Genomic DNA, 14,739 nt, shown 5'->3' on the forward strand with positions numbered 1-14,739 from the left:
TCACAGAATGACATCTGGATGTGTAAACTGTATTTTAATTCACAACAGTTTCATACTGGTACAGTTAATGTATTCCAAGTCTTCACAATAGCAGTTGCAATTCCAAGCATGATTCAGGGCAATATTTTTAACTCATTTTTAATTTATATTCAGCCCCATCTGACTGAGAGAATGAGATATCCGTCCTGCTAACAGGCTCCACTGGAACCAAACCAAATATGCAGGCTATTCTGCAGCCCATACAATCCTAACCCAAGTCTGACAAACCAACTTTGAAATGAATGCAAACTAGTGTTTCACTCTAACCCACAATTTTATCAACCCCCCCCCCCCCCCCCCCCCCCCCCCCACCCCCCCCCCCCCCCACCCTCCATGCTCCAGTCCGTCACTGACGCAACACAACCAAATGGTCAGTGATATTCTAAACCAGATTCGGAGAAGCCACAGCATCAAGGTTTAAAGCAAGCAACTAAATTAGCACAGCAAGCTTCAAACAGAGATCTCATAGCAAGGAAAGAGTCTTTCCCCTTTCCCTCTCTTTTTTGTAAAAACCAAAGGTAGAAGGGTGTAGTGTAGGCTGTAGCTCAGCAGAACTGAAAGCAGCAAGTTCCTTTTAAACTTTGATCTTGAATTAGGCCAGCTGAATGCCACCATCTTTTAAAAAACAATTTTTATGAACTCAGTGAACTTTTCAAGGCAAGGACTGAGTGCTGTACAAAAGGAACGTTTTCCACTCCGGGCACCCATTGTCAGGACTAAATGCTCATAAGGTCCACAAAGATATGGGAAAAACACACTGACCTTTCAAGTGCTCCAAGGCAGGCACAGTATGCCTTAGATATAGACTGTGCTTTAACCTACTCTCCTCTCCTCTCTGTTCTAAGTGCATGACACAGTTGCAACATGCCCCTACTACAACAGAGACTTTTTTCCTGGGTTCCACATCAGTCACAGTATGGCCCTTTGTGTGAGGTTTTAAGTTTAGTGTCAATTAGGGACAATTTTGTACAGTAAGTCCAAGACAACTATGAACTGTATTGAAAGAGACTGACTTCTTGGAAAATTTGAAGAGGAGATCCAGAACTGGATTTGTTCCCATGCACCAGAGAAGAAACACTAGCATCTACCTTAGCACATCGCCCAGTTTGCCAGATCAACCCTCTCAATAAGGCATGAGAAGATGGCGCAAAATAAAATTGGTGCTGAGGGAATGTATCCAGCACTAAAGCTTCAAAAGAGATGTAGCACCATTATCAAACACAACTTTAGTACGGGATTTTACGTTCTTGTTTTGAGTTTAAGTGCATGACCCATTATTATTAGCCGTGAACTGATGGGTCAGATACCTGACGGCTGAAAGGCTAATGGGAATTTTACAAACACGGAAGGGAGATATGTGCCACCATTTTTCCACACTGGGGACCACGCATGCTGTACCAGCAAAGGTTTCCAGCAGAAATGGGGATTAGGGGAGAGAGAGCGAAGAGAAACAAGATCACCACCAGCCCATGCACTACCAGCAACCTTTAGTGATATACAGAGACGCAAGTTTTAAATAATAATTATCTTTTTTCAAAAGCATTACTAAGCTAAGCCTATTGCACATTCCAACAATTTTTTTTTTAAAAAAGGGTATTGTATGTTTCATAATCCAGTGACAGAATCAGAATAGCTGTGGAATTGGCATCAAAGGAAAGACAAAAGAAAACAAGTTTGCCACATTGTTCAGCATGAGTTAAATATGCCTTGAGGAACCATTTATACGCTCACAGCAAGAGGGGCAGCTGACTGCTAATGAGCATTGACAAGTTGTGTGCTGCTTATTTTATCGAAACCCCCGTAAGACACAGTGCTTGCCTCTGGGTAGGCATCACTTAAAGATTAACTCATTTCCTTTCCAAAAAAAGTGCAACAAAAGGGAAAATAACAAACAAAAAAAGCTCTCAAATATTAGATATTCTAAGCTTCTGCTGCATAGCTGATCTCTAAAGCAAGTCTTGATTGGGGAAAGGGCAGTCGGGTGGGGAGTCAAGGGTGGAATAGCTGTCCCTTCAGATTTGTTTCTTCTCTCTTTCTCATTACTAAGTATAAAGTAAAAGTCAAGGATTCACAGGCAGTTCACTCCTGTTTCTCTGCCAACTGTTGCTGTGGCAGTGACCCCGCTGCCACCCTCGACTAGGTAAACGGTGGTGCTGGATTTTGAGCGCCCCACTGCACCACTGTTGTTGTTGACCTCACCATCAATGGGTTCTGTTGAAATGACCCACGTAGAAGGTCGCCATCTCTTTAGGGAATATGGAGTTTTAACTCGCTTTTTGATCTTGTCTCCAGAGGAGGCTTGCTTATTCTCCTGCGTCGTCTCACCTGGATGGGTTTGGGCAGGGGAAAGAATAAAACATTATGTCACTTCAGTAACGATCACTGTACATACTGACTTGCCTCACAATCACCCACAGCCTCTTATGTTATTTTCAAATCATCAACATTTTGTTTTATCTGTTTTGCTGAAAGTTGATGAGTTTCCCATGGTATTGTCTACAGACAGTTTAGGATTTGGAGCACATTGTGACTTCTGGCAGATTCAAAGGGCCTAATATTGGAAAGTCGCTGCTTGGTTACACCACGTGGACCACTGGCAGAATCAGGAAAATAGAAACATGTGAGACGTCTTCTAAGTATCTGGACCCAGGTGAGAAGAACCCAGTATAAAGAGATTGGGTAGCTTTTTCACTTCTTTGATAAGAGTGTAGCTAAAGGTGGCAAATGAACTGTGACAAAGGCATGCAGCATTATATACAAAGACTGTATACAAATAAATACATGTTTTTCCTACACCTTGCCTGAAGGTACTGACCCTTTGTTGGCTCCATGATCACTTTCACAAGTAACCCTAGACAGACCAATGCTTCCCAAACATCATCTCAGTGATCTCATTTTGAGGCCCGGGAATTGTCATACCGCCTCATTGAGAATAGCACAAAGTGTTTGGGAACAGGAGTGGGAGCTGTGAGAGCGAGGGGCTGAACGGACCTAAAAGCAAAGTATTACTCCAAAGGGCCTGAATTCAGAATGTCAGAGCTCTTTGAAATAATACTTTACTTTTAGGTCGTTACAGATCCATTCAGTTGATCAGTTTTTGGTTGGGCTCATGAGCAGGAGATATGCTCCCTCAAAGGGTAACTTCTTCACAAAGAGTATGGTGTGTGGATGCAATAAACTGCCAGATAACGTGGTGGAGGCAGGTACTATTACAACATTTAAAAGGCTTTATATATACACATATGAATAGGAAGGGTTTAGAGGGATATGGGCAAAATGCTAAGCAAATGAGAATAATGTGGGCGGCATGGTGGCACAGTGGTTAGCACTGCTGCCTCACAGCGCCTGTAGACCCGGGTTCAATTCCCGACTCAGGCGACTGACTGTGTGGAGTTTGCACGTTCTCCCCGTGTCTGCGTGGGTTTCCTCCGGGTGCTCCGGTTTCCTCCCACAGTCACAAAGATGTGCGGGTCAGGTGAATTGGCCAAGCTAAATTGCCCGTAGTGTTAGGTAGGGGGTAAGTGTAGGGGTATGGGTGGATTGCGCTTCGGCGGGTCGGTGTGGACTTGTTGGGCCGAAGGGCCTGTTTCCACACTGTAAGTCTAATCTAGTCTAAAGTCAAATTGGGTGTTTAATTGGCACATACAAGTTGGATCAAAGGGGCTGCTTCTGTGCTGTTTGATTCTATGTCTCATGTATGACAATCTTTTGAGTATCAATAGCCATCTCAAAACTGGATATTTGTCATGAACATGTTTGTTACTTTCCAGATTGAGTATTTGCGTGTCCAGTTTTACAAATGGTTAACAATTAGCACCCTGAGTCCTGCCCCTCCAATTTGAGTAACTCAAGAATTACCCACCCAGACAGGCAGCAGTTAACTCCATGTAAACTAGGAATTCCCTCCTACTTACATTGTATACTACAGCTGTCCAAAACATTGGCTGATGAAAGATCGAGCGAGTTCGGCCGCTCAGCTCTCCTCCCTTGTCGCCGTGCTACTGGTACCGTTTGGTCATCCTGGCTGTCGGTCAGTGCTCCCTCTGCCACCGTGCACTGATTGCTGTTATTATTGTTGGAGTTTGTCCTCCCCTGATCAAGTGGTCGGTCTCTCCTGTCCATTAGCCGCTCGACAATAACGTCATCACGTGTGGCCTGTTGCTCCCTCCTCAGGAGTGGCTCATGCTCATCTGGGCTGGAGTTTATGTTCACTCTGCTGTCCTCGCCACTAAACTGGGACTGGAGGATCTCGTGGCTCCGGTGACTTGATGAATTGGACGTCTGAGGACTGGACACTGAGCCATTAACATATTGCTTGACCACTGGATGTGGGTTCCCTGCATGGCATCTTCCAGCGATGCCATTTGCTGTGACAGTTACTACTTGGGGCTCACCTGCATTTATGGTATTCATTTTTGCCACCCCAGTCTCCACCTGCTTGAGATTGGACTTGTGCTTACCGCCAAACTTCAGCCGCGATTCCTTCGACACATTTTTGGTGTTGAGAGGAAGGCTAGTAGGTCTCTTGGGGATGTTCTGTTGCTTGGGTAGGGGGTACATTTGAGTGGCTGGGATGTCAGGGATCAAGCAGACCTGACTGGTGCTCGGCTGTGAGAAATCCTGGTGCCCGGTTACTTCAGCTGCCAGCTTTATTAGAGGGTACAATAAACTGGGGTTGCTTCCGCTAAGAGGATCTGGCCCACTAAACTGCTTCAGGGAGTGCTCCATCAAATTTTCATCTGAGCTCTCCTTGAGGTTTTTGTCCACCTCCTTAGGATCTAGCTTGTTGGTCTCAAGGTCTTCTTCAGTCAGCTGCAGACACACTGGGGTGGGGCCCAGGGATGACAGCAAATTTCCTGCTTGGGTGTTAGTGTCCTCAGAGTATTGCGTCTCTGATATGGTGGACATGGCAGTGCTGGGAGTGAGGCCTGCAGTATTTGTGGTGGTGGTTGTTGCTGATAAACTAGTGACACTAGTTTCCGGGCTAGGGATACGAGCCTGAGCCTGCTGCCTTTCATAGTTGATGGAGTTACGGTTCTTCTCACTGGCAGTCGATGGGGTTCCAGATGTGGAGTTGTCTGTGGAGATGTTTTTTACCATGCCTTCAGAATGGTGAAGGGAATCTTCAATGTATGAGGAAGAGGAATAATCGGGGTAGGGTCCCATCTTTGGCACTCGCCGACTGTGTGAAAGGTTTCTGCAATAAGAAAGCCAAAATGTCAAATAGCAATACTGGTAAAAGAATAACGGGAATGCTGGGAGCTGTCCAGGACATGGAGATAAACGGGGTAGAATGGGAGATACTAGTGCAAGGAGACAATTGAAGAGAGGACACTATTAGAACATTCAGTTTAGAGACAGCAGAGGCTTAAATGAAAGCTTCAGCAGCAGAAGAGTTGAATTGGTTCAGGAGATGAGCAATGTTGGAGAGCGGGGGAATAGACAGGCTTTATCCTGAGAAGTATGGGCCCTGGAAATGCCCACTTCAGAATCAAATTGTTGCCAAAACTGCAAACAATCTGGTTCAGCCTGAAGTAATAATTGGGAAATGATGACAGGCAATGATATTGATAGTTATGTTAAAGAACTGATACTGGGAATTGAAAGCACTAAAATGATCAAAACCATTGTCTAACTACTGTAGGATTTGCATGTTTCAAGTCTGAATACCAGATAAGCAGTTTGATAGCACAGAGACATTTGAAGGGTCAAAAATAATAGCAATGAATTAGAGCTGCATACTGTTTGTATATTAAAGCTGACCTTAAATCTCGCAATGTTATCACTAAGTAATAGCACATAGATAAGGAAAAGAAGGGAGTTAAGGATGGTCCTTAGAGGATTTCAGAGGTGACGATGTAGGTGTGGGCAAAATAATACAACGCTGTGGATGTTCTGGTCATTACTAGAGAAGTAGGAGTTGAAGTAAGTTAAGGAACAGTCCCACTGAGCTGAGCTATGGAGGAAAAGTGTTGAAAGAAATTAGTGGGGATGATTGTGTTAGTGCTGAGGCCAAGGAGAAAAAAAAATACACCACAGTCAAGTCAGAGGACACTGTTTATGATTTGACTAGAGATATTTCAGACATGGAGACCCAACAGGAAAGATCTAAATTTGAAGTCTCAGGAAAAAATAAATGAGCAGGAATCTGGGAAGTGTTAACACCTTTAAGAACTTTCAAGAAGATTTTACTAGCAGAGGACATACATATCGAAGTCTACAGCCTACCTGTATATCCAGAAGCACATATTTAAAGCTGAAAAATAGAGTTCATAATAATCTCAAATAAGCAATACTTTAGAAAGCTTAGAGGAATATAGAAAGTACAGAGGTGAAGGTAGAAAGGACCTTATGAAAGTAAAGAGAGGATATGGGCAAAATACTGTCAAATAAAATGTTTAAAAATCCAAAGATACTTTATCAGTGTATTAAAAGGATGACTAATTTATCAAATGTGTACGTGATAACTTAAGGGTCAATGCAGAAGGTGAGGGCAGGGCTGTTGTGAGTATTCCTGATGAAGAGCTCCTGCCTGAAATATCGATTTTCCTGCTCCTCGGATGCTGCCTGACCTGCTGTGCTTTTCCAGCACCACTCTAATCTCCAGCATCTGCAGTCCTCACTTTGGCCTCTTCTGAGTGTTTTGTCTCTTCACAAAGGAGAGGGATGATGCAGACATTCTAATTAAAGAGGAGTGTGAAATATTAGATAACGAGAACAGAAGTATTGGGGAATTAATCTCTTGAAAATGGATAAATGACCAGGGAGAGATGAATTGCCTGTTAAAAAAAAACTAGGGATAAAACATGAATGCGTTGAGAATATTTTCCAATCCTCATGAGATACAGGTGAAACATGAGAGGACTGAAGGTCTGCAAATGTTGCATTATTATTTAAAATTCAAATAATAACAGTTAGTCAGTCTGGCATCAGTGGTGGGAAAATCACAAAGTGACGTGAGAGGTGGGATTATTTGGATGGTCATTAAATCAGGGATGGTCAGCAAGGTTTTGAGTTGGATGCAAAATTAGCTCAGCGACAGGAAACAGATGGTAATGGTTGACACTTGTTTTTGCAAAAGAAAATTGTTGTCCACTCGTGCTGCACACATTTCAGTGTTGGGTTCCCTACAGATTGTGGTATGTATGGATGTTTTAGACTTAAATGTGAGAAGTAATTTGTTGACAATACAAATATTGGACAGGTAGTTGATACTGAAGAGGATGGCTGTGACTGCAGTATGATATTAATGGTTTTGTTGAGAGGGTGGAAAGGTGGCAAATGGAATTCAATTGGAAAAGTTATACATTTGGTGAGGGCAAACGAAACAAGGGAATATGTAATAAACGAGAGTGTTCAGAGAGGGCTGAGCAAGTGAAAGACTGGATGTAAGTTTGCTCGCTGAGTTGGAAGGTTCGTTTTCAGATGTATCATCACCATACTAGGTAACATTACCAGTGAGCCTCCAGTGAAGCACCGGTGTTATGACCTGCTTTCTACTTATGTGTTTAGGTGTCCTTGGGTTGGTGACGCCATTTCCTGTTCTTTTTCTCAGAGGACAGTAAATCCAGAACCTCAACCAGAGCTACAAATCTTCTCAGAACTCACAAACTGAAAGACTCCTGAACACATACCCATAGGTCTCTGAGGGCAACAGGACAGGTCATTCAGGTGGTAAAGAAGGCACATGTGTTTTAATGGGCAAGAGGTTGAATACATGCAGGGATGAATTGCTACAAGACACAGAATAGGCCACAGGTGAAAGTTTGTGTGTACAGTTCTGGCTATCACCTTAAAGGAAGGAGGTAGTTGCTCCAAAGACCAGATAGTAAAGATTTACAAGAATGTTGCCAGGACTTGAAATTGAAACTATGAGCAAAGATTGGACAGGTGAAGGTTACATAAGAAACAGGAGCAGGAATAGTCCATTTGGCCCCTCAAGTCGGCCCAACACCATTCATCAAGTTCATAGCCAATCTGCCTCAAGCCTCAACACCTTTCTCATGACAGCTCAGCACAGCTGTCAGTGCCCTGATATTTCATGCACCTCCTTTTTAAATACTTTCAAATACAGCCTTCACAACTCTCTGCAGTAGAGAATTCCAGAAAGCACTACACTCTGGGAGAAAAATACCTTCACACTTCAGTTTTAAATGAGTGTCCTCTTATTCTGTAACTATGTGCCCTAAATTCAGATTTCCCCCTTGAGTGAAAACATCTTCTCAATATCTATCCTATCAAGCCCCCTCAGATGAGTATGATTAAGTAAAATCATCCCTCATTCTTCTAAATTTGAATGAATAAAGGCCTAATCTGTTTAATTATTCTTTTTAAGTAAACTCTTTCAACATAGGTTTTAGCCAAATGAATCTCTTTAAAATGCCTGCAATGCCAATATGTCCTTTCTTAAAGACAGAGATGAAAACTGCACATCGTGCTCTAGATGCAGCCTCACCAACACCCTGTTCAATCATAATAAGACTTCCCTGTTCTTAAACACCAACTATGTGGCAATAAAAATCAAAATTCCATTTGCCTTTGTAATTATATTTTGCACCTCTATGCAAATGTTTGTGTTTCATGTGCAAGAACCTCCAAATCCCTTTACGCCACACTTTTTGGAATCTCTCTCCCTCCTCCAGTACTTCAGGTGCAGATCTAAGTTCCTTTTCAATGAGTTAATGGCTTCTGTCTCAACCCTTAAACTGGGCATTGAATTTCAGATACCCTGCTATCCTCTGGGGGAAAGGATTTCTCCCCATGTCCCTTCAAGCAATCATCTCAAACCTGTATCCCCTACTAATTGACTTCTCCACTTGGGAAAACAAGAATTCCCTGATCCCTGTACCCTTATTTATTGCATTTTGTACACCTTATTACACCACTCTTCAGACTTCTCTGTTCTGAGGAAAACAGACATAGAACATAATGTGGAATCGGTTTGGTTGTAAATAGTAAATGACACGGGAAAGAAGTATAGATGGGAATTGTCTCTGGGGCCTCAAAAAGTTGCCTCACTATAGAACAAAATATAAATTGGCATATAATGGAAGTACGTGAGAAGAACACTACAGTTGCCATGGGTGATTTTAATCTTTATATTAACTGGACAAATCATATGGCAAGGATAACATTAGATTAGATAGATTAGATTACTTACAGTGTGGAAACAGGCCCTTCGGCCCAACAAGTCCACACCAACCCGCCGAAGCGCTACCCACCCATACCCCTACATTTACCCCTTACCTAACACTATGGGCAATTTAGCATGGCCAATTCACCTGACCTGCACATCTTTGGACTGTGGGAGGAAACCAGAACACCCGGAGGAAACCCACGCAGAAACGGGGAGAATGTGCAAACTCCACACAGTCAGTCGCCTAAGTCGGGAACTGAACCCAGGTCTCTGGCGCTTGTGAGGCAGCAGTGCTAACCACTGCATCACCGTGCCACCCACAAATGAAAGGTGAATTTATAGAGTGCATCAGAGATTGCATCTTAGAGCAAAACATTGCAGACTCTTCCTGGAAATAGGCTATTCTAGATCTAGCAATATGTTATCAGGGAGGATTACTAACAGATCTCACAGTTCAAGATCCTCTAGCAAGTAGTAATCACAACATAGTAGAATTTTAAATTCTATTTTAAGGAGAGCAACTCGGGTCTCAACCTGATGTACTCAATTTAAATCAGGGTAATTACAGAGCACAAAGAAAGAGTTGTGTAAATTGACTGGGAAAATAGATGAAGGGAAAACCAAATGATTTGTCTCAGTCACAGTAATAGAAAAGTTCATGAACACTTTGTACTTTTTGGAGTTGACAGGGGCAGGGAGAGGGGGTTAAAAGAGGAGGAATGCATAAATTGAGAGTGTTGTTTGTAAGGCGACAACAGTAAGGATCACAACAGCCCCTCAGAGATGATGTTAAGAAGGAGAATGTGCTGGAAATTTTGCAAAACAGGAGGATACATAAGTTCCCTGGGCCAGATGGGATATATCTGAAGTAAGGGAAGAGATTGCTGCACCTTTGGCAATGATCGTCCTCACTGTCCACTGGAGTAGTACCTGATGATTGGATGTTATTCTTTTGTTCAAGAAAGGGAATGGAGATAACAGTGGGAATTACAGAGCAGTCAGTTTTACATCAGTTGTGGGCAAATTATTGGAGAGGATTCCGAGAAACAGGATTTATGATTACTTGGAAAAGCATAGTTTGATTAGAGATAATCAGCAGGTCATGCCTCACAAGACTTATTGAATGCTTTGAGGATGTGACAAAACACACTGATGAAGGTAGAGCAGTGGATGTGGTGTATATGGATTTTAGGAAGGCGTTTGATAAGATTCCCCATTCAGAAGTAAGGAAGCATGGGATACAGGGAAATTTGGTTTCTGTATACAGCATTGGCTGGCCCATCGAAGACAGAGGGGCTAGTAGATGGAAAGTATTCTGCCTGGAGCTTAGTGACCAGTTCTGCAGGGATCTGTTCTGGAATCTCTGCTCTTTGTGATTTTTATAAATGACTTGGATGAGGAAGTGAAAGGGTGGATTAGTAGGTTTGCCAATGACACAAAGGTTGGTGGAGTTGTGGATAGTGTGGAGGACTGCTGTAGGTTGTATTGGGGCATTGACAGGATGCAGAGCTGGGCTGAGAAATAGCAGATGGAGTTCAACCTGGAAAAGTGTGAAGTAATGCATCTTGGCAGGTCAAATTTGAATGCAGATTACAGGGCTAAAGGAAGGATTCTTGGCACTGTGGAGGAACAGAGGAATCTTGGGGTCCACGTCTATACATCCATCAAAGTTGCCACTCAAGTTGATAGGGTTGTAAAGAAGACGCATGGTGTGTTAGCTTTTATTAACAGGAGGATTGAGTTTAAGAGCTGTGTGATTATGTTGCAGCTCCATGAAGCCCTGGTTAGACAACACTTGGAATATTGGGTTCAGTTCTGGTCGTCTCATTGTAGGAAGGATGTGGAAGCTTTAGAGAGGGTGCAGAGGAGATTTACCAGGATGCTGCCTGGACTGGAGGGCATGTCTTATGAAGAAAGGTTGAAGGAGCCAGGACTTTTCTCATTGAAGTAACGAAGGATGAGAGGTGACTTGATAGAGATGTACAAGGTGGTGAAGGCATAGCCAGAGACTTTTTCCCAGGGTGGAAACGGCTATCACGTGGGGGCATAATTTTAAGGTGATTGGAGGAAGGTTTAGGGGAGATGTCAGAGGTTGGCGGGTGCGTGGAATACACTGCCAGCAGTGGTAGTAGAGTCAGTTACATTGGGACATTTAAGCGACTCTTGGATAGGCACATGGATAGTTGTAAAATGAAGGATATATAGCTTAGTTTGACAAAAGGATGAAAGGTCAGCACAACATCGAGGGCTGAAGGGTCTATACTATGTTGTACTGTTCTAAGAGAGGTATGGAAAATAGCTGCAAGCTTACCCAAATATGGGATAGCAAGAGGGATGAAGAAAGGTAGAGGAATAGTGATGAACTGGAGGTGAATTCTGCAGTGAAGAGGTACCACAGAGTGGAAAAATATGGTGTAGCAATAAAGGAAGGAGGCAGAACAATCTGAATACCAAACAAAAAGTAAGAAAATGGTGATAGAAATAATGTGCTCAGGCCCAAATGCAGTAACCAAAATGGACTGAAAGAAATCCAGCTTTGATAAACATGCTTTTCCCTTGATGTTTGGCTACTTACCGTTCGTTCTGCATAGCTGTTGTGGTAAACTGTGACATAGGATTAACGGTTGGACTCACAGACTTGTTTCGATCCCACATAACCATTAGCTCTGCCATTCTCTCTTCTGCACACTGAGCTGTGAGCCGAGCCTCTGCATCCTGGTCCCAGCAGTCATCCATTGTTTCCTTCAGTGACCGAACAGCCTGTGAAACAAGGAAATTATTCTCTTTTTTCCCCAATTCCAGTGCATTTTATAAAAAACACAGCTTCCTCCATTCCTGCTTGGCAGCGATGATTCATACAAGGATAGATCAAAGCAAGCAGACTAAATTAATTTTAGAAAGATACTGGAAGGGCTCTAGTGGCACAATAGTAGTGTCTCTACCATTGGGGCAAAAGTTCCAGGTTCAAATCCCACCAGTCCCAAAAATGTGTCAGAACAGGTTGATCAATGTTTTTTTGAATTTATATTAAAATTAGAAAGAAACACTTACTGACGTAAGTGGAGTGGAGCCAGGATCTATCTACCAATAACTGTCTGACTCGCATACTTGCCCAGAAGAATCATTGGTAATAATTGGAGTGGCAATATCAGCTGATTTTCCTTCCACAGCTTAGGTCTTTTTTTAATGACTAGATCAAACCAGTAACTGGATTGAGATTGTCTATAGGAATTGTGGATCTTCCAGGATTAAGCAAATTTTCATTCCATTAATTCAGGGCTGGAACTGAACTCAGTTCTTGGAACCTCTAGTTCATTGTGCTATCCTCTATTTTATACTCAGGAAAGACATTCCATCAGCCGTCAGATAGGAAAAGCATAAAATATATAAAAACATAAGTGAAAATATATGGGTTGAATGAGAAATAAATGAGGAACGATCACTTTGATGGGATTGTACTATAGGCGTCCCAATATCAGCGGGAAATTGAGAAACAAATATGTAGAGAAATCTCAGATATTTGTAAGAATAGTAAGGGTTGTAATAGTGGGTGATTTCAATTTTCCAAATATTGACTGGGACTGCTAGGAGAATTGTGTTAAAGGCTTGGGTGGTGAAAAATTTGTTAAATGTGTTCAAGGAAATTTTCTTTATTGAAATGTAAATGTCCCTACGAGAGAAGGAGCAAAATGTGACAATCTCTTGGGTAATAAGATTGGGCAAGTGACTAAAGTAATAGTAGGGGAACATTTTGGGTCTAGTGATCATAATTCTATTTGTTTTGAAGTAGCTGTGGAAAAGGATAAGCCTTCCATAACAATTGAAGTTTTCAACTGGAGTAAGGCAAATTTTAACGGTATGAGACAAGAATTTTCAAAAATTGAATGAAGTAGACTGGTCACAGGTTGCCTGGTAAGTAGGAGGCTTTCAAACACTGAAGTCATTGTGTTCCTGTAAGAGTGAAAGGTAGGGCTGGTCGGATTGGAGAACAATGGATGAATAAAAACATTGAGGTTCTAGTCAAGAATAAAAAAGAATCATATGTTAAATATAGACAACTGGGTTCAAATGAATCTCTTGAATAGTATAAAGAGCAAAGGGAGCATTCTAAAGAGGGACAATAGGAAGATAAAGATAGGATATGAGATAGCCTTGGCAAATAAGGTCAAGGATAATCCAAAGAGATTCTACAAGTATATTAAGAGCAAGAGAGCTACCAGAGAGACAGTAGGGCGGCTTCAAAAACAAAGATCTTTGTGATGAACCTCAGGAGATGGGGAGATACTAAATGAGTTTTTTATGTCAGTTCTTACTGTGGAGAAAGAAATGGAGGCTAGACAACTCGGGGAAATAAATACTGAAATTTTGGAAACAGTTCACATTACAGAAAAGGACTTGCTGGAGGTCTTAGAAAATATAAAGGTGGATAAATCACCAAGACCCAATCTAGTATATCCCAGGACATTGTGGGAAGTTAGGAAATTGTGGGGACTCTTGCAGAAATATTTGTATCATCTACAACCATAGGTGAGGTGCTGGATGACTGGAGAGTGGCTAATGTTGTGTCATTGATTAAGAACGGGTGTAAGGAGAAGGCTGGGAACAGTAGACCTGAGAGTCTAACTTTAGTGACGGGTGGGTTGTTAGAAGTCATTCTGAAAGATAGGACTTTAATGCATTTGGAGAGGCAAGAAACGATTTAGGGATAATCAGCATGGTTTTGTGTGAGCGAAATACTGTCTCAGTACAGGGTTCACTTTTGGCATTTTATAAATAATTTAGATGAGAATATAGAAGGCATGGTTAGTAAGTTTGCAGATGACACAAAATTGGTAGTATAGTGGACATTGAAGAAGATTATCTAAAAATTACAAAGGGATTTTGATTAATTGAGCCAGGCTGAGGAGTAGCAGATGGAGTTTATTTTGCACTTTAGTTAAACAAACAAGGGTTGGGCTTATACAATTAAAAGTAGAAATCACACAACACCACGTTACAGTCCAATAGATTTATCTGGAAGCACTAGCTTTCGAGGCGCTGCCTCTTCATCAGGTAGTTGTGGAGCAGGACCAGAAGAGACAAAACATATAGCAAAAGGGTTACAGTGTCACGGAGTTGTAATGGCATATGAAACAAACTTAGATTAAATCTTGCATCTTTTAGGATGGAATAAACTAGCTTAGACTTTTTAGTATATAAATTCAAAAACTCCTTTTAAGTTACATTCTCAAGGTGGCTTAGTTTATCTAACAGTAGGTGTTATCTTAGCTCAGACAATGTATTAAAGGTGTGAACTTAAAGTCTGATCGAATGTTGAGTAAGTTTTATTTCTAAATTGAGACTTTCAGAATCCTACATGGATTTTGCATATGTTGAGCAAAATAAAATGTAATTCTGCAACTACAGATCTACTCCATAAATTTATATGTGTGCACATGCAAGAGAGACAGAGCGGGTGTATGTATGAGAGCATGCACATGGGTGTGAGCACATGTGAAAGTGTGTGTGTAAACTTGATCAAGTATGTGTGTGAGTATGATGGGGTATAAGCCTGTGAGAGGGTG

The 14,739-nt window shown here is 41.9% G+C and overlaps 1 protein-coding gene across 1 annotated transcript in view; it reads right to left on the bottom strand.

Annotated features, from left to right (window-relative positions):
• Positions 1–372: 372 nt before the first annotated feature.
• bmpr2b (bone morphogenetic protein receptor, type II b (serine/threonine kinase)) overlaps positions 373–14,739 on the bottom strand; it is a 300,682-nt gene continuing 286,315 nt past the window's right edge. Inside the window, exons 11-13 of the mRNA XM_060827667.1 lie at positions 11,751–11,935; positions 3,954–5,236; positions 373–2,364 (exon numbers count right to left, since the gene is read on the bottom strand). Of these exons, the coding sequence (XP_060683650.1) occupies positions 2,108–2,364; positions 3,954–5,236; positions 11,751–11,935 (1,725 nt within the window). The 3' untranslated portion in view covers positions 373–2,107. The remainder of the gene's footprint in view (positions 2,365–3,953; positions 5,237–11,750; positions 11,936–14,739) is intronic.

Source organism: Hemiscyllium ocellatum, chromosome 7, assembly GCF_020745735.1.
Source record: "Hemiscyllium ocellatum isolate sHemOce1 chromosome 7, sHemOce1.pat.X.cur, whole genome shotgun sequence".
NCBI classification, from domain to species: domain Eukaryota; kingdom Metazoa; phylum Chordata; class Chondrichthyes; order Orectolobiformes; family Hemiscylliidae; genus Hemiscyllium; species Hemiscyllium ocellatum.